At 44.7% G+C, this 24,627-nt stretch overlaps 1 protein-coding gene across 3 annotated transcripts in view; it reads left to right on the top strand.

The window, feature by feature from the left end:
- Nucleotides 1-24,417, top strand: part of LOC135920324 (uncharacterized) — a 40,057-nt gene extending 15,640 nt beyond the window's left edge. For 2 of the 3 annotated variants that reach the window (XM_065454535.1, XM_065454537.2), the window contains exons 8-16: nt 705-907; nt 3,367-3,849; nt 10,141-10,234; nt 12,124-12,347; nt 13,492-13,739; nt 17,083-17,359; nt 18,574-18,679; nt 19,461-19,588; nt 23,859-24,417. In XM_065454535.1, the coding sequence (XP_065310607.1) occupies nt 705-907; nt 3,367-3,849; nt 10,141-10,234; nt 12,124-12,347; nt 13,492-13,739; nt 17,083-17,359; nt 18,574-18,679; nt 19,461-19,588; nt 23,859-23,924 (1,829 nt within the window). In that variant the 3' untranslated portion in view covers nt 23,925-24,417. The remainder of the gene's footprint in view (nt 1-704; nt 908-3,366; nt 3,850-10,140; nt 10,235-12,123; nt 12,348-13,491; nt 13,740-17,082; nt 17,360-18,573; nt 18,680-19,460; nt 19,589-23,858) is intronic. The other variant, XM_065454536.1, reaches the window with a different exon arrangement.
- Nucleotides 24,418-24,627: the final 210 nt, after the last annotated feature.

The following is a 24,627-nucleotide window of genomic DNA, read 5'->3' on the forward strand; positions in this document are numbered from 1 at the left end:
ATTGTGTGCATTGAAGGCTTTGGTAGAGCTACAGTCTTGAAATTGAAAGGCCCTTGCTTTGCCAGCAAGGTGAGGTTCCTCTGTGCCTTGCTTTTATTATTATTTATTTTACCTGATGATCAGTCATGAACAAGTCTGGCCAAGGCCTCCTCAGCACAACAAATGTGCATTCCATACCACACCTGCTAACTTTTGCCATGTGATCGCGAAATGCCCAATTTTTAGCGCTTGGTTACCGTGGTGATAATGGTGCCATTGATCTAAAAATTTTTTTTATTTGCATCCAGTTTAGGGCTAAACTGATTTCAAAAGAATAAAAAATAAAGTCACCAACCGAATTTGTTTAGTTTTACCTTTCAGACCCGCTCAGTTATTTGGACATTCCCACAGCACCACCACCCATTCCACAGAATGTGTATATATAATGGGAGCCGAAATTTTGGCTGCCATTATATGAATATTTCTATTTTTGGTGCATATAATTCTAGTTGCAATTTTAGAGCGATGTTTGTGTTCACAGCATCCTTAGTGAATGGAGTTTTCAAATTTTTTACACAACGGTCAACATTTTAGCATTTATTGGCTTAGACTGCAGTACTTTTCCGATTTAAAGTTGGCATGTCCGCCGTGCTTGCAAGTGCACCAAATAGTCTGAGCAAGGGTTTCTCTGAATGAAGCATCACATCACAAATGGCATCGCGCAGGAAATGGTGGACGTCGCCGGCCTCGCCTGCGAAAGCGGGATGGCTCATCATCGTCTCAAAGCAACCCTATGCAAGCGTTCCTGGTGCAGATGGCAGATGGGCAGACGCTCATGATGCAGATCCCAGCCGCAAGCATTCCGGCAGGCATGGACCTGCACCAGGTGGCACAGAACATCGCCACCAGCCTCAATGCAGCTGCTGCAGTAAGTTGTACAGTTTGATAAACACTGGTATTTTTATCTTCTAAATATTAACCAGCATGCCTGTGGAAAACCTTTGCAGGTGTATGCCAATCCAGGGAAATCATGCATCAAATCTAATCAAATCAAATCAAATCATGCATGCGGAAGTCCTGGTGGTCTAATCTGCTCAGGCCCGCCAGCTTTTGAGCGAGCAGAAGGAGCAGATAACTTCTGCTCTGTTATTTTCAGCCATTCATTATCAGTGCCTCACATTTAGGCAGCCTTTGTGCAAATTTGTTGTCCTGGTGTAGGCAAAGCAGTTTGTTATTTGACCATTTTCACCATGCTTCCATCCCTTTGAAAAAATGTGCAGTGCTGCAGTGCCACACCTTTCTCTACGAATGGACTTAACACTCCACATGCATATGGAAAGCTTGTGGTTACTCCCCCCCCCCTTTTTTTAATGCTGTTATTGTCATGGCTCGCCAGATAACTGAATCATTTATGAGCTCCTATCAATTGATTGGACGTTCATTTAAGAACAGTATTACATGCAATAAAATATAAATAAGTTATGTAAATGATTTCATTAAGCCTCTTTTTTTATCAAGCGTCATTTTTTTTTAACCAAATAAGCTATTTCATATTCAATTTGATATTTGAACATAGTTTTTCTTAAATATTCATATTTGATTGGACTAAAATGTTTAGTTATCCGAACATCTTTAGCTAAAACACGTTGATACATGAATGCACGTGGAATTGGTCTTAATTTACACGACAGCATGCAGTAGATGTTGATTTGTGTGAGCCATAGGGACCTTATCTGGCCATGTGGGAATGTAAACTACAACATCCTGTTGGTATGTGTGTTACACACGAACCTCATTATAAAGAGATCACATCTCATTCAAAAATACTTTCATTATATACAATATTTGTTATACAATCCTACACAGTGATAGGGTCAAAAAAGAAAATTGCAGATAATACACCAAAACACATATTTTGAGCCACATCCAGACAGAAATTTGCTTCGCTGTAGCTGATATTGTGGTGTACCCAGCATTTTTGTTTCTGTTATAGCGGGACAAAACTTCACTGAAATGAAGCACAACCAAGCAAATTTTAGATAGCTTCATTATTACCATATAATTAGAGGTTTTACTTCACTTGGTTTTTGACCATGGAATATAATGTGCACTGCATGGAAAGCATCTGAATAACCTTCTACAGCACAGAGTTCTGGTACATGCAGAAAGCTTGCAGCACGAGTGTCAGTCTGTTGTGCCTCTACCACAATGTGGCCGCTGCAAACGGGCATGAACCTGCAACACTGTGGTCAGTACCAAGCACCCTAGCTTGCCAGTTGCTATCGCAAATCCTGCAAAATGTCCCAGTGATCCAGTCAGTCTGCATAGCCTCAGGCTATTTCTGGCTCGCCAGTGCAGTCAAAACATCATATTGGCAGCTACAAAGTAAGGCCATGTTTGTTTGTGTTCCTTTTGTTGCCCAAGCATGAAGGTCATCTTGTCCCATTTTCAGAGTGTCTTAAGTGCACTATATTTGGATGCTAGAATTGCACTTTAAATTTTGACAAAGCAACACAAATTTGTAACAGTAGAGTGTATATTGTTTTAGTACCCTGTTCATAATTTGTACCTAATTTTAAACAAGTCTTTAGCTTTCAGTTTGTTAGTGATGCTGGTTGCTGTCAGGCTTGCGCCACAGTGCATGCAGCATGGCTAATTGATTTCAGGTGCAAAATATAACATGTGATGACGGGGTAGTTACTTGTTTGCAGTGAACACCTCTATAGGGCAAATTTTAGTGCTGTGAACGTTTGGAAATAGGGGGAAATGTAAGAAATTGTGTAACAATACACACCAGTATGTAGGAGAACACAATCAAACAAGAATAATGCATACATTTTAAACAGCATTCATGACAGCAATATTAAAGTTTATTGTGCTTTCTGTGGCAGCAATAGCAACAGGAAAGTGGCTCCTGCCGCTTGGAGAAAATGTAGGAAATAGTGTAACATTACACACCAGTATGCAAGAGAACACAATCAAACAAGAATAATGCATACGTTTGAAACAGCATTCATGAAAGCAATAGCAACAAGAAGGTGGTTCCTATTGGCTTGAGCTTATTAGTATAGTATAACCACACATACTATATCTAACATATATATCTAACATAACAATATCTATCTGCAGTCAAAGTGAAATGAAATGTACTAAAGGGAATTAAGAAGTTCATGTTTTAAGAATAAGTTATGGAGATTGTGAAGGTGATGTACAAGCAATTTTGCAGTGTTGGGATTAGGTGTTGCAGGTTGAGGGTGTTTTTCATAGTTGTTGCACTTGAATGATGAGAGTAGTTGGATAGGATGGAATGAGCAAAATGATTCTGAATGGCTTCAAGGCCTGTGTTTACTGCGGAATGTGTTGTGGAACATCTGGTGCAACTTGCAGCAGCAGGCCCTGTCGGGAGGCTGCCTGACGGCTGAAGGTGCTGCTGCGTCACCCGTCCTGGTGGCATTGCAAGGTGCCATCTCAGATGATGCACAGCCACTGCCACCACCAGCACCACCAGCACCACCAAAACGTCGACCGGGGCGGCCTCGAAAAAGGCCCCTGACGCCACCACCTCCTCCTCCGCCTCCTCCTCCGCCTCTTCCAGATGCTGAAAAGCCAGAGGATTGTCCAGTAATTGGCCCGACGGATGGTCTGGCAGATGTGTCGGAGGAGGGCTTGGCTAACGAATTGGCGAGTAGTGAAAGAAATGGCCCTGCAGAAGCTTCAACAGGGTCGCCTGCTGATGATGCCTCCAGTGACAGCGTGGCCACTCAGAATGTGTCTGCAGTGGTTGCCCAGAGTCTGGAAGATGCTGTGGCACAGGTGCTGGGGCCGGCTACTGGACCAGTCACAGACGGAGTGGAACTAACACCGGTACAGGTGGGTGCCCAATTAGCTTGGTTGTACTATATAGAAAGGTGTGCAGTATAGGATTTCCTACAACACCACCTGTAACGTATGGTAGTTCGAGTATTGAGACTGATTACAGCCGATTCTGTTGGGAACACACACACATTTATTTCAACGAAACTGCAGCCATCTTGGAAGCTCCCTTGAACCCCAGGGTTGCCTTCCTTCATTCCCAAGAGTGCCATACATGGACACTACATCATCCCCTCAGGGAAGGAAAAATCAGTTTTGCTTAAACACGAAGTCTTTCAGGTGCCTAGGTCGTTGCCTGGATCGTTGGGGGTACCGCTGTGAGACGGTCTTGGGAGCTGCTGATATGGCTTGGCTAGGAGCAGCTATGCTGGGGGTTGGAAGGTCACTGTTACTTGGCACAGCTTCATCATCCAGATATGGCATGTCGGTCGGGTCCTGATGTCGTTCCACTTGAACTGTGCTTGCATCTTTGAAGAAACTTGAGTTGCGACAAATCGACACTCCATCTCTGGATGCTGTGATTCTGGAGCCATTGACTTTGGTGATTGTGTATGGGTGTGGGTCATAGTAAGGCGAAAACTTGTTTGACCTGTCCTGTTTACAGAGGACTTGTTGTCCCACACACAGCTGGTTGTTACTTGTATGCCTCCGAGTGTCGACGTACCACTTGTTGTATGCTTTTCTTTTAGCGTCATTCTGTCTGGCCTCATACTGAGCCAAGTTGTGAGTACCAGCGACAAGTGTCGGTAGAAGATTCTTCATGGGTCTCCCAAACAGAAGTTCAAACGGAGATTTTCCTGTGGAACTATGGGGTGTGGACCTATAAGCCAGGAGGAACGACTGAAGCTCATTAGTCCAATCCAAGTGGCTGACACGACTTGCGAGTATAGACTTCTTGAGGGTGCGCATGAATCTTTCTGCTTCCCCATTAGCCTCTGGCCACCGTGGAGTGATGCGGTGATGCTTGAACCCAAGCTCACTGGCGAACTCTGCAAAACTCTCACTCTGAAATGGTGAGCCATTGTCTGACTTTACAACTTCTGGACAGCCGAACTGAGCGAAAACAGTGCGCAGTTGCTTGATGACTGTAGGTGCTGCAAGAGTGTGTAGGATGCTAACAACTGGGTACTTGGAGAAATCATCCACCACTGCCATGGCATACTTGCCATCAGGGAAAGGGCCAGCAAAATCTAACGACAGTTCAGTCCACGGGCCTCGAGGCAGCTCCTGGATTGGCAAGGGATCTCGATGGTGTACTGGTGTGTTTGCTTGGCATGCCAGGCAACTCTTAACTGTCTGGTCCACCAAACAGTCTATCCCTGGAAACCACACTTTCTCACGCAACAGCTGTTTTGTCTTGACAATGCCTTGGTGTCCTCGATGTGCAAGATGCACTGCCTTAGTGTGAAGTTGTGCTGGCAGTACTATCCGCGTGCCTCTTAACACAAGGCCTTCTTTGGAAACTGACAGTTCTGTCGCAACGCGAGAGAAGGGCATCAGAGTTGTGGTCTTCCACTCTTTGCCTTGCTGGGGTTGCTTTAGGGCTTTCTTGAGCGAGTTCATCACCGGGTCAGCGAGCGTTGCTTCGGTTACCTCCTCTCTGGTCATGGCACGAGGCAGGCTATGAGACACAATGAAGTTCACATACTGTTCGGCGACAGACTCCATGCACCGATATGGTGACGTGGAGTTTACTGGGTGTCGGGACAAGTAGTCAGATGGGTTACTTGGACCACTAGTGTGTTGCACTTCATAGGTGTATTGTTGAATTCGAAGTGCCAAATGCTCCAGTCGTGCTGAAGGCAGGGAGCGAGGGTTGCTGAGAATGCTAACCAATGGCTTGTGGTCTGTCAGTAGGCGGAATGCTGTCCCATACAAGTAGATGTGAAAATGCTCAATTCCCCACACCACGGCCAGCATTTCCCTTTCAATTTGAGAGTAGCGTGCCTCCACAGGAGAAAGAGCACGACTCCCATATGCTACCACTCTGGTTTCGCTTCCGGATGTCTGCGTGAGAATGGCACCAAGGCCATGAGGAGCAGCATCTACAATGAGTGTGATGTTCTTTCCTGGATCGAAGTAGGCGAGAGTTGTGGCCTCGGAAAGCTTTCTCTTCAGTTCGTCCAGGGCGTCTTGCTGTATGTCTGTCCAACACCAGTCCTCTCCTTTGGCCATGAGTTTCCTGAGTGGTTGGGTGAGGTGGGCCAAGTTGGGTATGAACCGACCACAGTAGTTAACAAGCCCGAGGAGACTCTTCACTTCAGTGGCGCTGGAAGGTGGTGATGCACCCAAGATCGCAGACACCTTAGTGGGGTCCGGTTGCACACCGTTGCTGGAGAACACATGCCCGAAAAATGTAAGTTCCCGTTGGTAGAACTTGCATTTCTTGACGTTCAGTGTGAGACCACTTGCAAGTAGGCATTCCAATGTGGCCTTCAAAGCCTTATCATGTTCTTTCTCAGTCTTTCCATACACCAATATGTCATCGCTTATGTTGAGCACGTTGGGGATGTTAGTTAGAACCTGACGGATGGTGTCCTGAAACACTTCGGCTGCCGAGTTGATTCCGAACTTGAGTCTCTTGTATCGGAAGAGCCTAGCATGTGTGGAGAAAGTGGTGATCACACGGGATGATGCGTCAAGTTCTAGTTGGTGGTACCCATCTTTCAGATCGAGTTTGGAGAATAAGATGGAGCCGTTCAAAGCAACAAAGATGTCGTCCACTGTGGGTGTGACGTGTCTCTCACGCTGGATGGCTTGGTTGGCACAGCGCATGTCAACACACATTCGAATGTGCTCGGGGTCATGTGGCTTCGGTACTGCGACAATTGGTGATACCCAGGGGGTTGGTCCTTCAGTCTTTTCGATTATGCCAAGGGACTGTAGCCTTTCGAGCTCTTTTTCCAGTGACTTTCGCATAGAGAAGGGAATGCGTCTGTGAGGTTGGGCTACTGGTTGAACACTGGGGTCAACATGGAGGTGCACCTGGAAGTCCTTTAGACAGCCCACTCCCTTGAAGAGGTCTGGGTAGGCCATCCTCGGATCCAGTCTGTTGGTAACGTCTCCCACACTATACGTGATCTGGACTAGTCCTAGACGGGAAGCTGCAGAGAAACTGAGCAGTGGTGCACAGTCTCCAGACACAACGTAGAGAGTTTCATGGCTGCTGCTCTCCTTGTAGGTCATGACAACATCAAGCTTTCCAAGTAGCGGTAAAGGTGAACTTGCCCCATAAGCAAATACTTTCTTAGATGTCTTGGACAGCGTTTCCTTGCTTAGACGATTTTTTAAGCTGTTCGAACCGACGACAGACACGGTAGCGCCAGTATCAATTGTAAAACGGACGTCCTCGCCATCAAGTTTGACGTCCACCTGTGGAGATCCCGTGACTGCGTGACAGTGAGAGGAGGTCATGAAAACGTGTTCATCACTGTCGGGGCTGCTGTCGCGCACGACTGCGTGTACGGCTTTGTGTGCTGAACGACACACACTAGCAAAGTGTCCAGTTTTGTGACACGCAGTACACCGTTTGCCGAGAGCGGGGCAACTAGAGCGTCCATTACTGTGAGGCCATGGTTTTCCGCAGTTGTAGCATGTCGCGTTTGCCCGTTGATGGCGCGGAGGCTCACGAGTCCGTGACGGCTCTTTCCCATGGTGCTTCGGCTGATGAGGTCGCGAGGTGCGCTCGGAGTTTACTGCAAGTGTAGACGCTGACGCCGAGTTTTCCTTACACTGCCGGCTTTCTTGCTCGATCACGCAGATGTCGTGCTCGACCTCTTCAAATAACCTGCCTTGTTTGAGAATTCCTTGCAAGTCTAGGTCATGCTGCATGGCATACCGGCGTAGACGTGTCGACGTTGTAGACAGCAATATTTGATTCTTGATTTCGGTGTCGTCATCGGCGAAAGCACAGTGCCTAACAAGCTGTCGTAGCCTGGCGTAAAATGCGTCGAGCGACTCGTTTTCCATTTGCTTGGCTTGACGGAAGCGGTAAACCTCGAAGGTAGTGTTTACTCGGGGTGCGAAATAGTCATCGAGCTTCCTACGTGCTGCGGTGTAGAGAGGGGTTGCGTTACTGGAGCCACCGGTGCTTGAAATGGTAGACGCAGCTGCGGCTGCGGGAGGATCGGGTAGTGCACAGTACATGTCATACACTTCTTCCCCCACGTAGTGTAGTAGTATGGCCGTCTTCCGGGCATCGTCTGTGATACCGCAGGCTACGATGAAGTTTTCGAAGCGTTTCACCCACTTCAACCACTCGGTGCCGACGTTGTTGGCGTCAGTGGCACGCGCGTCGAAGAAAGGGAACGATGGAAGCATGTTGTGCGCCATACCGCAAAGTAGAAGCTTCGACAATGTGTGTTGGTATCTTCGTTCTGCTTAAAATCGTTGCTTGGCAGCCTTCGCGAAGTTCAGACGCATCCTCGTCGCCATTGTAACGTATGGTAGTTCGAGTATTGAGACTGATTACAGCCGATTCTGTTGGGAACACACACACATTTACTTCAACGAAACTGCAGCCATCTTGGAAGCTCCCTTGAACCCCAGGGTTGCCTTCCTTCATTCCCAAGAGTGCCATACATGGACACTACACCACCTAGAGGGAAACCTGGTGCAACTACCAATGTAAGTTTCTCAAGAGCAGTTGTTCACACAAGTTCCACCTCTGATAGGCTGAGCAGTTTGAAGGCCACTCTGTAGCTTCTCATAGGCGCAGGAAATTTCTTATAAAATATCTGAACTTGTAATTCATGGACAGATTTCCCACATCCCTTCAGTTTAGTCTTAGGGGAAGATTATTCGTGTGAGTAAAGCAGTGATATGCAAGGAGTGCCTGGGGCCTCTGTGTTTATTTGGCAGTGCATCTTGTGGAGCCCAAGTTGCTCAATGAAGGAGTTTTCTTAGAGGAGCTCAAAGGGCAACTTCCAGTAGTACATATTTCTGAAACCTCATTACACAGTGCCAGCACATTCATTTTACGCTGCGTGACAACCACACTGTTATCAAGGGCTAAATACAAGCAGTGGGGTACAGTTGAAAATCGATAAAACGAACCTGTATAAATCACAAAAATACCTTCATTACATCCAATATTTGTTATAAGCATGTATTCATTACATGCTGATATTGCCAAGAAACATTTTAAATTGTAGATTAATCTGATAATTTGTCATATTTGTATTCATTATATCGAGGTAGAACTGTATTTGCTTTAATTGGTAAACGCATGGGCACGGCACGCTCATCATACAGCTAAAAACGGGATGCATCTACCCCAGCCAACCCTATGGAAACAGTGCTATAGAAATATGTTGCCTGTGTTTGCTGCCTAAAGAAGTTGTAGAAACTCGACCACACATGTAAAAGAATCACACTTTGCAAGTGTGAAGGTCGGGAAGCACTTATGAGGCATTTTAATTTGGTACTGAAGTTGGGTCTCTGAATGTCAGACCTGGCATCATCGACATTACCGGACGCTATGACACAGAGCCAAATTTCCTAGTGTTGTGTGACAATGAAGCTAGGTATGAAGATGCTGCTCATGAAAGAAAAAGTGAGAGGGCTGCCTGTGTTTCTTATGGCAGCACTCGCATGTGGCAGCTGCAGCAATCATAGGAACGAAACAAGCCACTGTATCGTGATGTCATGACACATCCACTTCCCCTGTACCAATTAGTATTGTGAGTTTCAAGCACGAAAGCAAAACAGGACAAGCACTGTCTTTGTCCTGTCTACGTCATCATTTTGCCTTTGTGCTGTAAGCTCATAATAATGGATCGCCAACTAGCCGAGTCAAGTATGCCGAGTATCGAAACTGAAACTGGTTTGTAGAGCATAACTGCGAGTCGGCCTAGTCGGAACAGATTCATTATTTTTTTACTTTTTGTTTGCTTGTTACATGCGCCTTGCTGTTTATTATGTTGACCGTGTGGCTTTGGTCCATGGCATTTTATCTCAGGTGTTATATGCGCTATAGGCGTGCTCTGTTAACTAGATTGTGCAGATCTGTGGGTATTTAAGCAGGAAGTTCTTCGAAAATAAAACTAGTTGTAAGAAAGCGCTCATCCTTATGTTGCTCCTCTTCTTTGTCCCTGTTTGTTTGCGCACAAAAAGTTTTAAAATATGGTTTGTAGAAACAAATACATTATGTACTAAATTATCTGAGGTGCTCCGGCACTTGCTAGTAGCTAATCTATAGTTAGAAGGCTCCGACCTTCATTTGACACAAAACAATGAGTCAGAAATGTCGTGTCAGTGCTCTTTTGATGTTGCTCTTTCCTGCTGCAGCCTGCTGAGGAGTCTGTCACCCCGAACAGCAGTGAGGATGCCACAGTGATTCCTGTGCCTGAGAAGTTGGTCACTCTTCTACTTCCCAAGTTGGGTAAGCATACCATGTGGTTTAGTGATGTTTATTTAATTAATTTCCTCATCGTCAATCCAGCTGTTATGTCATGCTTGTGTATTTCTTCTGCAGTTTTAGTTGCCACTTGGTAACTGGGCCCTTGTTATGTATCCAGTTAAACCTCTATATAAGGAATTTCAATATAACGAAATTCTTGATATAACAAAGTATTTAACTTTTCATAACCTCTTGTCCATAGAACACTACGGATTTAGAACCACAATTTAACAAAGTGTTTTTTTTTATGTGATTTCAATATAACGAAATTTCGTTTCCACTGCAGAGGAATACCGAGACAATAAATGGAAACTTCCGTGGATGCAGATGGGCAAATGGTTGAATTACAAGCAGTTGCTTCCAAACGCAATTCTCAAATCGCATGCAGCACGACTAGAGCGACTGCCGAAGTGGAGCCGCATCACATTCTGCATAAAGACCAAGTGCGATAACATCCTATCGTGCCCCATGCGCTTTGCACTTTAGGTGCAAGTGAAAGTGTGCGAGGCTGAGACGAGAAAGATGGTGGCTTCTCGAGTGCCGCCTTCCCATGCGAGCAAAGGGAAAGAGGTGGAGGAACGGAAACTCGCAGTAACTCGCGCGCGCGCATGGGGCGGGGGAGGAGGGGGTGCAGGTAAGTTGGCGTGCGTCACGATTTCTGGCGCGCGCCTCGGCCGTGGCTGCACATGGCTGCACATGGCTGTAAGTGCGGCTGAGTGTATAAACATTCGCACACCCTCCTTTAGAGGTAACCTGCCATATGTGCAAAAAGTGGGCATCCCGAGACAGTGTGTCATCATGTAAGCTGTCTTACCGCGCATTTAGTATTGAAGGTTGTGTCATCTCAAGTTTTGCCGACCCATTGAAGTAAGAGGCACCCCGCTGCCAGCGCTTTTCATGATTGCGTCATCTCGCTGCGGGTGACACTTTCAGCCACGAAGGCGGAGTGTACGCGAAAGCGTGACTGGCTTCACTTAATTTGTACCACTGATGTGAAGCTATAGTCGACGTGGCGTGAAACCGTACTACTCGTTGCCGACTCCAAAATTAATCAAAATAATTGTTTTCTCATTCAAATTTGCTTTCTTTGTTTTCTGCCCGATAATTCGGAAAATTCTGCGGGCCCTCTCTGTGTAAGAAACATAGATCGGCGACTGTACTAATTTGAAGAAGAAATAGAATTTCAATATAATTAAATTTCGATATAACAAGGCATATTGACGATTTTACCTACTTCTTTGCATCGAGGTTGAACTGTATATTGGTAGCTCCTGGAATAAAACAGAAGTTTGTTTGGCTGCCTTCTAGTGTGTCAATACACGCCCACTACGATGGCAACGAGGGTAAGACTACACCAACTAGCCTGTTTTTTTCTCACTGCTGCTCTGAGTTATCAAATCTGTGCTTGAGAGCAGTGAGTGCAATACCACCACTCCTGGCACACTGAAAGTCTTGAAGGTCATGGTCTGGTATTTGGGTCATATTCGCTAACCACAAGCTGCAAACATCATCTGCTTAGGTGCTGTTATATTTAAAGGGTGCTAATAAGAAAATGGGAAAATTACTTGCCCTGTAGCTTTGCCAAAATTGCTGCAAGGGTATGTACTACTCATTTATAACCAATTTAGCCAAAATGAAATTTCATTGCAAGGGGCTTTAAAAGTCTTGTTTTTTTCAAGGCTTTTAGGCCTTGTGCTCGAAATTGATACAGAAATTGTACTGTGAGAAGGCAGACTAGGTGAATGGATGGCTGGATGAAATAGATTACACAAATAGATGAGTGAGTGAATGGCCACGTGTCCGTAGCCTGTCAAATAAGGACCGGGAAGAGAAGGCCCAGAAGCTTGGTGTGATGATGTGTTCACATGCAGGTGTAAGTGTGGAGGAGCAACAACAGCTGCAGTGCCCAGCCTGCGAGTTCCAGGCGGGCTACATGCAGCAACTGCAGGAGCACCTGCTGGGTTCGCATGCGGATGCAGTGGTGCGCTGCCGCCGCTGCCCGCACGTCTGCCTGTCACGTGACGCTCTCGTCACACACTACCGATCGCAGCACCCACGCTGCATCTGCCCCTACTGCGACCACATTGCAGAGCAGGTGAGCACTCTCCAAGAACCCCTGTGTTGGTCGATCTTTTCCTTTGTTCACTTACTTAATGGGCAAGGACCACAGTTGCACCAAGTGGCCGAAAAGTCCTTGCACCTGAATTTTACAAGGTGTAACTTTTGTTGTAGTTGTCAGGCAGTATTGCAACTTTGAACTTTTTTGTTTATATATATATATATATATATATATATATATATATATATATATATATATATATATATATATATATATATATATATATATATAAATTATTGGTGGAGTATGATATTGCATACTTTTGCACTTTCAAAATACCATTTAAATTCGTTTGGGCCAAGATGAGTTGTGCTCTCCAGGTCTCGGACCTGCCAGAAGAAAATTGCAGAAATCACTGGTGCTTCCCACAGGATGATCCATTTCACACTCTGGTGCTTTCAGGACAGTCAAGCATCGAGCCAGGAGTGGAAGAGCTTGTACTGTGCCATCTCCTGCAATGGCCAGATTTGTCAGACAGCGGAATAAACAGAAAATGAAGAGAAGATTGAGAAAATTGGCAAAGGAGCCCAGCATGAGTCAGGGTTCGGTTAGAAACATATCAAAACAATATCTGAGCTTCCATTCAATCACTCTTCAGAAAATGCATGCTTTCAATGGCCTTCTAAAGCCAAACCACTCTCAGAAGTGCCATACATTTCTCAAGCATTTCTCTCAGCAACGCCATTGTGCAGTGCTGTTCACTGACAAGAAACAATTCACCATTGAATGAGTTCCAGCAGCCCAAATGACAGAATGCTGGTTCTACTCAGGCCTAGCAAGTTCTTCTAATTGATTAAGATAGACTGCATTGTTTTTTAAATGAACCAAACACTGCCCTTAGTAAGTTTAAAGAATTTTTGTTGCACTACAATGACCAGAATACAAAAAGAGAAGGAATCTTTGAAATCAGTAACATCAGAAAAGTTGCGGCATAAAATTTAAGAAATGGAAGTTGGACCTTCTCTCTTCTAGTAAACAGCCTCTTACTGCTAAATTAACAAAATAGTTTTGAAAGAATATTTAGTGTCCCTTTAATACACTGAGTAAACTTCACACCGTTAACGGCGCAATCCTAAAATGAAATGGCATGATCTTTGGTTCTTGTCTTGTTGTGCGACAGGCATACGCCATTCGGCGCCACATGGCAAGGCACACGCAGCCGGGTGCCTGCACCTGCCCGGTGTGCAACAAACGCTACAAGGACCCGTACATCCTCAAGATGCACATCAAGATGGTGCACATGCCGGCCGAGGTGCTCTTCGAATGCTCCCTGTGTGGCAAGAAGTTCAGCCGCAAGGCCCACCTCAAGCGCCACGCCCGCACACACGACCCACACAAGCCCCTCAAGTGTCCCCTCTGTGATTACAGGTCTGTCTGTCTGCCACAAATGGAACAGCTTCGTGTTTGTTAACAGTTGGCGCAGAAAGGCATAGCAAGGGGGGGGGGAATAGGGACAACTTTTGCACACTTAAGCCAGATACTTGTGTACTTAAGTCAAGTACTTAATTCGTTTTGCATCCTAAGTCCCTTGTACTGATCTCAGAAAAATTGTTGGCCATATTTTTATGCCTAATGATCTCATGCTTTGACCTTTTGCTTGCTATTTGTGTGATAGCTGACTAGGCTATGATGTCTACCAATCAAGAAGTGTCGTAATGATAGCTGGTATTTAATGGCTATGGTTGTCAATGACAACAGTGTTGTGGGTGGCTGGTTGGCAGCAATCACCGCATTGCAATGTGCTGCTGTCATGCTGGAAATGAAACGTGCTTGCCTATCCCATTCATTAAATTTGTGCTCTTCACAAAGCAATAACTTTACACCAGTGCTTCATGCGAAATGAAAATAAAGATGTGGGAATACAGTGACGTGGGACTCCACCAGTTTCACAATAGAACTGTGCAAATGCACCATAGTAGGCAGACATGGACAAAAACATGGAATCTGTAACAATAACATGGTTTTGGCAAGTTGGTTCATCTTGACAGTTCTCCTAAAAACACGCTAAAGATGAAGACGAAAGGAACACATACGACAGGACTGGCACTACTTCAAACTAGCGTTTGTTTCAAACGATCATCTATTTATGCTCTGCGCATCAGTTACATAATGTGCTCATCATCATACACACAAAAGATTGTATAAGTGAATCAGATTATACAAATGATTGTATGGTCAATCAGTTCATGTGCCTAGATACCTCGAAAGAAACATCACTTCTTTTTCCTGCAAAACCAAACACGGACAGCTGATGCATTTGTCACCTGTCTTTCTTATAAAATGCTCTCCAACTATTTCGCGTTCTGTTTTTGTGTTTTCTTTCCTCAAGAAAGTTGTGTCGCCAAACATGGGTATACATGCGCACTTTTTGCAGTGTTCAGCCAAGTGACTATCGTATCCTTTTCTAACGTCATTATTGTGCTGTCTAGCACTATCTGTCATGTGTTGCCGCTAGATACAGCTATTGGTGTTAGATTCGTTGTCATTATTAAGCTGAAAAAAAAAAAGAAAGACGAATAAAGTTACGATAAATCTGGCACAGTGTGGCAACACAACACTCATTGAATAATTCTCTTCTTAAAAAAAAAGAAAGCGAAGCATTAGGCAGTGTGCAAGCACTGCCGATGCATGTTGAAGCTGCACTCCGTGGGCGACCAGGCACCACAGGCTAATCCAACGCAAATGACAAACCACGTGCTGCAAGTGCCAACACCAGGATATAGCGCATTGGGGCCTTTGCTGCTAACATTGGAGAAATACAATGTACACTTATATGAAAGGCTATATGCAAAATGCATATCAACAGTAAGTTCTGCAAAGTTCAAGGTCAGTGCTGTGCTTTCGCCAAGATTGGTGTTTGAGCTCAAACATTATCAGTTTATTTTCTTTGTTTGATGTCTGCCCAAGGGATGTACTCACAATGTAGCTTTTGATTTGTTCACCTGAGGAAAACTGAAAAGCTGTAAATGTATGGCATTCAGGTAAGACCTGTAAAAAAAAAAAGAAAGAAAATGGTTGTGTCATTTGAAGCAGGAGGTGCGACAACCTTAGCATGGTGACACTAAAAGGGCACTAAATAGTTTAGACTGATAAGGTATTCTTTTGAAACTCTATTCTTTTAAATTTCACAATAATGGGTTGATTATTATGACAACAAAAATAATATATAAACATCAAAGTGTTCTTTAGTTTCATGCCTGAACCCCAGCGACAGTATGTCAGCATGATGTCATAGGCATTTAAGACATACATATACTCCTACTTGTGGCAGTATGTCATCATGATGTCATAGATATTTAAGACATATATATATATTCCTGCTTGTGCCATTGTGCCTCAGTAAAAGTTATCAAAACTCGCGTAACCCTTGTCTCTTTTAGAATACAATGCAGTCATTTTTTTGTCAATAAATAATTAACTGGGCCTAAGCAGGTGCCATCAAAATCTACGATGTCATGGCAAGTTCAACTTTTTTCTCTCTTAAGTGTCCCTTTAAATTTATATGGGAGTATTTATACATTATATGGGAACATCTACTGGTATATGGCATTTCCATGTTCAAACTGGCATGCTGAACTGAGGCAGTTGATGGCACAGGTGCATGCCTATTGTCATTCACCAAATGCCACCTCATTTCCACCAGTGCCAGAGAAACTGCCACCAGCATCATTTAGTAGTACACTGGCAATGTCACAGCACCGCCTGGCAAGTGCTGGTTCCCTGTAATTGCTTTTTAGCAAGCAGCAATGACAAAAGACAATGATTTGTTGGCACAGCATGTAGCCTCACAGCTTCCATAGCTTAGAGCTGCTTGTGCAATAAAGTTCAGTCATGAGACTAAAATTTTCAGTCCCTGGAAAGCAGCAGTAAGCAGTCAAAAGAAACCGATGCATGCTCCTCAAAAAGTTAGCTTCATAGCTTGGATAATTAGTTTACCTCATATCAAACCTTCAATCCATATTGCAAATTTCCACGGAACTCGCCTTGTTAAAAATTTGCTTGTTGTACAGCACTGCTATGCATTTGAAGCCATGATTCTTTATCGGTTAGGCATTCTTTGGCCTAGTCAATGCATTTACATTTGTTTGAATTATCTGAAGCTGAACAAGGTAGGGGACAAACAGAATGTTGAATGAAAACCAACTAGCCCCGCTTCAAACTCGCATGCAGCCCAACCAACAGTTTTAAAGATGCTTGAATTGACCAGCATCTTGAGCTGTCCGAGCCTGAATTACTGTAAGCAGGCTCTGCAGGGACACTGAAGAGAAAAGTATGCTGAGCTGAACTTCTGCGATGCCCACCTTACCGTGGGCGGAGAAGGCTTCATAATCCAGAAAAGGTGTAAAAGCGAAAGACAGGTACCACTTGTTGCTCCCGCACCAGCTTACCGAGGTGTCATTGATTTTGAAAGCATCTGCTCAGGCGTTAATTTTTTATTGGTAATGATAGACTGAATCATATTCTGAAGTGATGAACATAGCAAGTTTCAAGAACCTTCACTGCACCAAATACCAGAAACTACTTTGAAATCTATAATGTCACACTGACGTACTGGTGCTGGGGTTATGGCATTAAATTCAAGAAAATGAAAGCAGACTTTTGAGAGGGTGCCTTATCTGTCTGAACTAATTCAGTGTTTCCTTCTCTGTAGTGTCCCTTAAAAGGCAGCCATGAGAGAGCCCTTTTTGCGGATGTGCTTCATTTGCTGCAGGGGCTGTGAGCGGTCGGACATCACCAAGCACATGCTGATCCACGAGGAGCCCAAGCACGTGTGCAGCATCTGCAACCGCTCGTTCCGGCATGCCAAGAACAAGGAGCTGCACCTGAAGAGGCACAAAGGCCAGAAGGACTACAAGTGTGGCGTGTGCGACTTCTATGGCTACACATTCACCGACATCCGCAAGCACATTGAGAGGCGTCACGCCGACCCGCATACTATCCTGTGCGACCGCTGTGGCCAGGCCTTCAAGAGCCAGGCCCTGCTCAAGGTAGGCCTCCCTTGGGAATGCGCATGGAATCTTAGAGCCAAGATGATCCAAATGTTGCCAAAGCCATAATGAAAAATCTCCTTAAAGTGGCCCTGCAATGCCTTTTTCTTCAAATGTGGGAAGCACTTGCGATGCCTTTCAAAGAATATGCTCCCCAATATATTTTTGACAAGGACCTAACTAGAACAAGCATACTGTATGTACTAGAATATACTAGGTTATTACTTTTATTTAGAGAATTACGTACGAAAGTAAGTCCTGGCTTAGAATAGACGATGCGGTTTGGCCACAACCACCAGACACTGCTGTCCGTAGAAAGGTCACTGCAACAAGGTGGAAAGAGGTGTTGCTGATTTTATCAGGGCACAAAGAGAACCAGGAATTCACGTAATGACAGAAACCAAGCAGGTGAAGGCCAAGAAGGCCAAAGGCTTAGGCATAGCTCGCAACAAGTTTATGTCTGTCTGCTTCGAAGTCAACAACATGTTTACTACGCTTAGAGAGTGAACTGGGTTGTGGCAACGTGGGATGAAATTCTGGCTGATCTGATAATCTGAGCATTCCAAAAGTGCAACATTCCAATGTTATTACTTGTTATTCGTTGTTCTTTGTTTTCTGCCCTTCCGAATTTCGGGGGTTGGCCTAGATTCAAATACGTACAGTATGAAGAGCCTAATGTTTATTTTTTGCCCCTTCCTCCACAACATGTTTCCTCTCTCAGCTGAGGTAGCACTTATAGCGTTCTTCTTTTCACTTACGGCAACTCTTAAAGGCTGGCATCTGACAAAGGTGCCAGAAAGTGACATACAAGCAGTGACATGATGGGTGGGCTATACTACTGTCCGACGCTTCCCTGTTGGCCAAGAGATTGCAGTAGTGTGCATGCATGCGCATGTTTTGCTCAGGAGTAATTTATCTTCACGAACAATTGCCCAATGACTGGCATTTATGAGCTGTCGTGCAGTCTGTCAAGTCATCATAGAAGGGGCCTTGAAAGCCACAGGAGAGAGAGAGCAAAATATTTCATGCGAGATTGTGGGCTCCCTGCTGCAAGCAGTGGAATAATATTTAGCTTGCAAGTTCATGCCAGCATTGTCTGCAAATCGTGAATGTTTTCTTACCATGTTCAAAAAGTGTTGTAGTGCCCATTTAGTTTTCGTGGTAGCAATGTGGTCTTGGCATTTACCACTTGTGTCACTGTCTACTGATTGCAGGAGCATCAGATGAGTGCCCAGTGTGAGGTGTACCTGATTGAACAAGAACTGACGGAATATGAAGAGGCAGCCCCAGAAGGCTTGCTGGCTGCAGCTGACGAGCAAGGTGCTGTTTACATTTCCTGAGTGGCCATTTCAGAAACCATGCTGAAATCATTCAGAGGGACACTAAAGGCAAATACTATCAAGTCAAGCAATAGATTGGTTTTGCAAGATGTCTGAAGCATCACCATCACCAACTACAAAGCTTTTGTGTGAAAAAAAAATGATGTAAACATAGAGCAGAATTTGTGTCACTGCAGTGACTGCCTAATTTCCTTATTAAAAGCCTTGAAGTAGTACTTGAGCATACAATTCATGCACCTGGTGGTTAGTGTACATGATGCAAGTCCCAGATCATGGCTGCTGAGGTCTTCTTGGCTCTCCCAAGAAGCAGGGGGGGAAAAAGGAAAAATAATATTCATCTGTGAGCATGGCATTATTCATCTGGTGTGCTTAGTTTTTGTTTTCTCAGCAGACAGGAAGCAGTTGCTGTGACAAAGACAAGTCCTCTTGATGAAACATTGGCTTCAATGGCATCCCTCGTTTGATCACTGTTGATCCTCATGTGATAGAAAGTAGTGAAAAAAGTGAAGAAAAAGAGGAAAGGACAGAACACACTCTTCTTTCAACCCTCTTTTTCTTTTCTTCAGTCTGTGCACTACTTTCCATCAAGCCAACACACTGATTAGCCCAGCAAAGCATCTTGCTCCCCTGTTGATCCCTTCAAGTTTTCATCTCGCTGGAATCCTCCATCTTGTGTGCCCTGGTAGCATATTGCGAGCAACATCCTTTGTAACATAGCAAAGCAACCATGATGAACTGCATTTGTGGATTCCTATGTTCAGAACCATCTGATGGAACTCTGGAGGAGACCTTTGTGGAGGCTGGTGGCCAGCTGCTGGAGCTACCAGGACACCAGTACGCCATCGTGACCACCACTGCGGATGAAGCTGGTGTGGAGGCTACCACTGAGGTGAGCATAAAATCTTCACCTGTGCTGGCTCAAGGTGTCCACTATGCGGCTGTTGGTGGGTGCCTTGCAATTTGCATTGTGATGCTGCAGTTCTTCAGCCAACGTGTCTGCAAAAGTATAAAAGGCATGAACAGCTGGGCAAGGTGGTACAGTTGCATTCTTGAAAACTGTGAAATTGCATTTTACCAGTGTTAACATACTTGGAGGCTAACAAAAAGGCTTGAGAAGCTAATTAAGGACCGTGCAACAAGCAATGGAACAAAAAATGATAGGCATAAAATTAAGCGACAGGAAGACAGCGGTTCAGCAGGTGATGTAATCCATATGAAAGATAATCGGTGGGCTATTGAAGTTTCGAAATGGGTGCCAGGAGAGGGTAAGTGAAGTAGACAGCATGCTCAAATTAGGAAGTCTACAGTCAAAATGGAATAAGCTGGCCCAAAACAGGGGTCATTGGACATCTCTGAGAGAGGCCTTTGTCCTGAAGTGAAAATGAAATAGGCACAAGCGCTTCTAATAGGCACTGCAATATTCGTTGTACAACGAACAACGAGTTTCCAACCCCATGATGATGATAATGATGATGATGTCAAAAGGTGGGACAGATTTGAATCCTCCAGAGTGACTTATATTGAGCAAAAATAAGCAATTTTTAAGTGGCATTAACACAACAAATATTTTTTAATGCGTGCAATATTATACATGGTTTATTGCTCAATATGTGGATAGACTTGCACTATTATATTTTTTCAAATATAGTAAAATTCATACAACTTATTTAAATACCTTTACTTAGGTTTGATGCAACTAGGGCCCATATTTTGTAACATTCAATCTCATTTTCCATTCTTATCATTTAATGGGCAGAGTGGCTGATCCAAGCAAAATCAGCGCTGCGGCGGCCTTCAAGACGCCAGCCTATGATAAAAACAAAAAGAATGGAAAATGAAGTGGATAATTCGAAAATACGGCCCAAGCACAGACAGGCATAGCTAAAGTGAGGCGTACCATGTGAGTGCCTGTATGCAAACTTGGTGGTTGCACATCCACCAGAAAAATAAAGTGAGTAAGAAACTTGCAGTAATCACTTATTTGATCGCTGTATGCTATAAAATCAGTTATCATGCATCTTGCGAAAACAGATACCATCTTTACTCGATTCTAATGTGCCTTCACTTGTAACGTGCACCTGTTTGCCGTAACCTAAAGAAAGAAAACTCCTTTGCAGTACTGTGTACGTCATGCTTTCATACAGAAATACAACTTTCTCTCATTTGGAAAAACGAAGATTCACTCCCAAAGCACTAAAGTTGCGATGCATAAAAAAAGTCGCAGTCTTGCCCGAAAGGCAAAGCATCGACTGCAATAGCAAATTAGGAGACAGCTATACGAAGTAAGGATAGTAGTTTTATCGTCCATATAAGCTTGTGAACATTCGCTTACTAACTCAATTAGCAAGCATGGTGTCACGTTTGCACAAGCAAACACGTACACATAACTCGATGGCCGCGGAAACTTGCTGTCAAAATGCTGGAGTGAGGAAGTGTGGTAGCAGGAGCGAGCAAATTTACCTTTGTGCTGCCTTTCGCTTCAATGCAAACTAAACGACGAGAACAGAGTGTGGTGCACCTATGCGTAGACTCTGCGCATAGACACGTAGATGGTAGCATAGACACGTAGCAAGTTAGGGTCCGGGTGGCCACGCCGTACGCAGCAGGTGCCGGAGTATAACGCCTCTCCTTCTGTTTGCGCCAGTCCTGTATGCAAGTTTCGGGAACTTCGAACACCGGTGATATGGCCCGATTTCCGTCCGTCTCCACTCAAATGTTCACTTCCCTTCTAATTGCGGCATCACAATGAACCCGGCATGTCATTGCAGTCTGCATTTCCGTGCTGATAAAGCAAACGCAAAAATGGGAAGACAGGCGGTGGACTAACCTAAGGACACATACTACAGCACATGGAGGAAGCTATGGCAGCTAGGCTCAAATTGTGTACGAGGCGGCCATTTTGAAATGCAGATGGTGATATGATAACACAGATTTAGATTCATACTCAACTCTAATGCGCACACAATTTTTGGACCTGTTTTAGAGGAAAAAATGTGCACATTGGATTCAAGTAAATACGGTACACGTGCAGCAGTATCGGTTTCTGAGCGCTTGCCTCTAAACAAAATAATCACACACCTACAAAAGCCATGCAGTCAAACGTCTCGCGGTAGTACTATGTATTTTGATAGATAAGAAACGTAATGGAATTCAGATTCTGCCATGCTGTAACTTGAAACGACACACATGACAATGCTGAATCTAAAACGGGTAAGCAAGGGCAGGAGGGCGTGGTAGTAAAAGCTATGTGAAGTGGGAATAACGGAATTCTCCTGGGTTACCACGGTGCAGCCACTATAAAGCGAAGCAGAAGTACAGTTGTGGTGGAAACCGAAGGGCAGCAGCACAATGAGGAATATTGTGGAACTCATGGAAGGTTGCAGCGCCATCAGGGTGATGCTTCATTCCGAAAGTCACCACTGTGCATGTATGTCTGAGACCATTTGGGACTCGTGTATGCTGCCACACATCTATAGTGGTGGCCCTCTAAGTTGATTGCACTTGCAACAGGTGCTGCGAATCTATGCAAATTATCTGTGAGTGACGTTGACGGCTGGCTGATGCTCGCGTTACTAAGTCTTCTAATATGAAATACACCGATGACTCTGGGTTTTCTTTTATGCGAAGCATATTACGAGAGCTCAACCCAGCTCCTCAGGCGCGGCGGTGTCGCCATGAAACCACGTGACACCGTGACGTCACGACAGAGGAGAAGTGGCTTTGGCTCAACTCTTGCAAGATGGGCTGGGTGGGAATCGAACCAGGGTCTCCGGAGTGTGGGACGGAGACGCTACCACTGAGCCACGAGTACGATGCTTCAAAGCGGTACAAAAGCGCCTCTAGTGAATGCGGTGTTGCCTTAGAAACGAGCTGTTTCTAAGGCGTGCGTCTCTTGCTCAGGCGCACATTTCGTTGCCGCGCCGAACGCTGCTTTGCTCGACGCTCACCGCGTCCAATGCGGGGCGCGTAGTCGCTGCCCTGTAGCCCATTGTCTTACACCCCTTGGCGGGTCGACGGGAACGCTGTCGCGTTCCACTCTTGAAGGCGAAGCAGTAATGCATGAGTTGTTTCTTCGTCTAGCCGAACCAAATATAGCCAAGCAACAGCAGTTCACCAGGCTAAACAGTGGTTCAACAACTAAAATAAAGGCTAGTATGCTTCGCATCCTGGGCTTAACCTTACCTAAGCCACAGCCATTTTTTTCCTCTTTCCCTAGAAAGAATTTCTGTGTCTTTGAAGACAGATCAGCAGCAGAATCTTTAGCAGCGCTCAGCTGAATGTGAATGCAACAACTATAATCTTAACTCATCTCGCTTTTGACTATGCACTTTTCGGGAATGCAGCAAATGTACTTGCAGCCATGCAGTTGGTTGGCCAGGTAACTACTGGCCAAGTGCACGCAAAATTGGGTGAACTGCTGTTGATTCATGGTTAGAGGCATTACGAACAACAAAGACAGAAAGAAATCACATTGGACGGGCACTGAACTCCAACTACATTTTATTCACGGTAAATGCTTGTTTAAATACGAATAGACAATATAGCCCAGCTATCACACGCCAAGAAGACAACTGAAAGGGAATGAAAAAGGAAAACAAGCCGCAAGAATAACACATGCTTCAAAATACTATATGAAAACTTAGATGCGGATAACGGGGACATTAAGCCATGACACACTCACATGTGCGCAAGGATTGTGATGTGATGTGATTTTGTAGTTTACTGTGTCATGGCCTAGCGTCCTTGGTATCCTCATCAAAGTTTTCATGTAGCATTTTTTGAAGCTTGTGTTATCCTCATTGTTTGTTTTTCTCTTTTTTCTTTCCTGTTGTTCATTTGCCTACCACTGTTTTCTGTTGTCTATCTCCTAACACCATGGTAGGCGATAGTGTTGACGTCTTCAGCGGTGTGAGGACTGGCTCTTCTGGGAATAAGAGCATGCGGGCTTTTGACTGATTATTTTGCTGTTCCCACAGCATACAGTGGTCATCATCACATAGTTTACACACTGTGCTTGTTTGTTTGCAGTGCCCAAACCTGGGTATTACAATAGCTGAGTGATGGAAACATACGCAAGGTCAAATTGAGAACTTGTATCTCAATTGTCTGCTGCCGATGTTAATGGCGGGAGTTGTTACAGAATGCAAATGTTCTTGCAGGTGCCTGATGGGGCCCATGAGACGCACATTGCTGTGGTGCAAGATGCCAGTCATCTGCTTGTCTAGTCCAGCACCAGACTGAACTTTCTGCCAAGCTGTATCCTCCACGTGGCAAACCTTTGCTTCCCTCAGGAAGGCACCTGTACATATTTGTGTATAATATGTGGAGGGCTGTGTGGCAACACCGTCGCCGAAGAACTCTATGTGATAAAGTGTGAACAAATGCATTGCCCGCCAGTGCTTTGCACTCCTTGGGCTGAGAATGTGTGCGTTCTAGCTGACGATGTGCCAAGTGGACTCATGTCGCCTGTACTGTGTGTACAGGACTGTAAAGGTTCATCAAACACATCCCGTGTGGAACACTGTGCATCCACAATAATCTAAATGCACACTGTACAAAGTGTTGTGCATCTGGAATGATCAAGGAACTGCGTGACTGTGTCATTTTTTCATCTTGCCTTTCATTCCCTTCGGGTTGTGTGAGCAAGTGTTCTTTTTTTTCTTGCTAACATTATTAGGTAAGTGAAAATTTCCTGCATAAAACTGAGCTCTACAACAAGCACGAGTTAGACTGTTGAAAAATATTCTTCCATGCAGCAGGCACAAAAGCAGTGTGTCTTCTGGCACCCTCTGATTTGGAGGAAGGTAAGTAATACTGTGGGCCACTTAAGGAGAAAGTAAAAGAGAAAAAATATGCAGATCTAACGCAAATGTCGGAATCTATGTGAAGCGAAGCTTTAGGGAGGCGGTTGTTAAATGCTTTACAACT

Source organism: Dermacentor albipictus, chromosome 10 (genome assembly GCF_038994185.2).
Source record: "Dermacentor albipictus isolate Rhodes 1998 colony chromosome 10, USDA_Dalb.pri_finalv2, whole genome shotgun sequence".
Classification (NCBI taxonomy): domain Eukaryota; kingdom Metazoa; phylum Arthropoda; class Arachnida; order Ixodida; family Ixodidae; genus Dermacentor; species Dermacentor albipictus.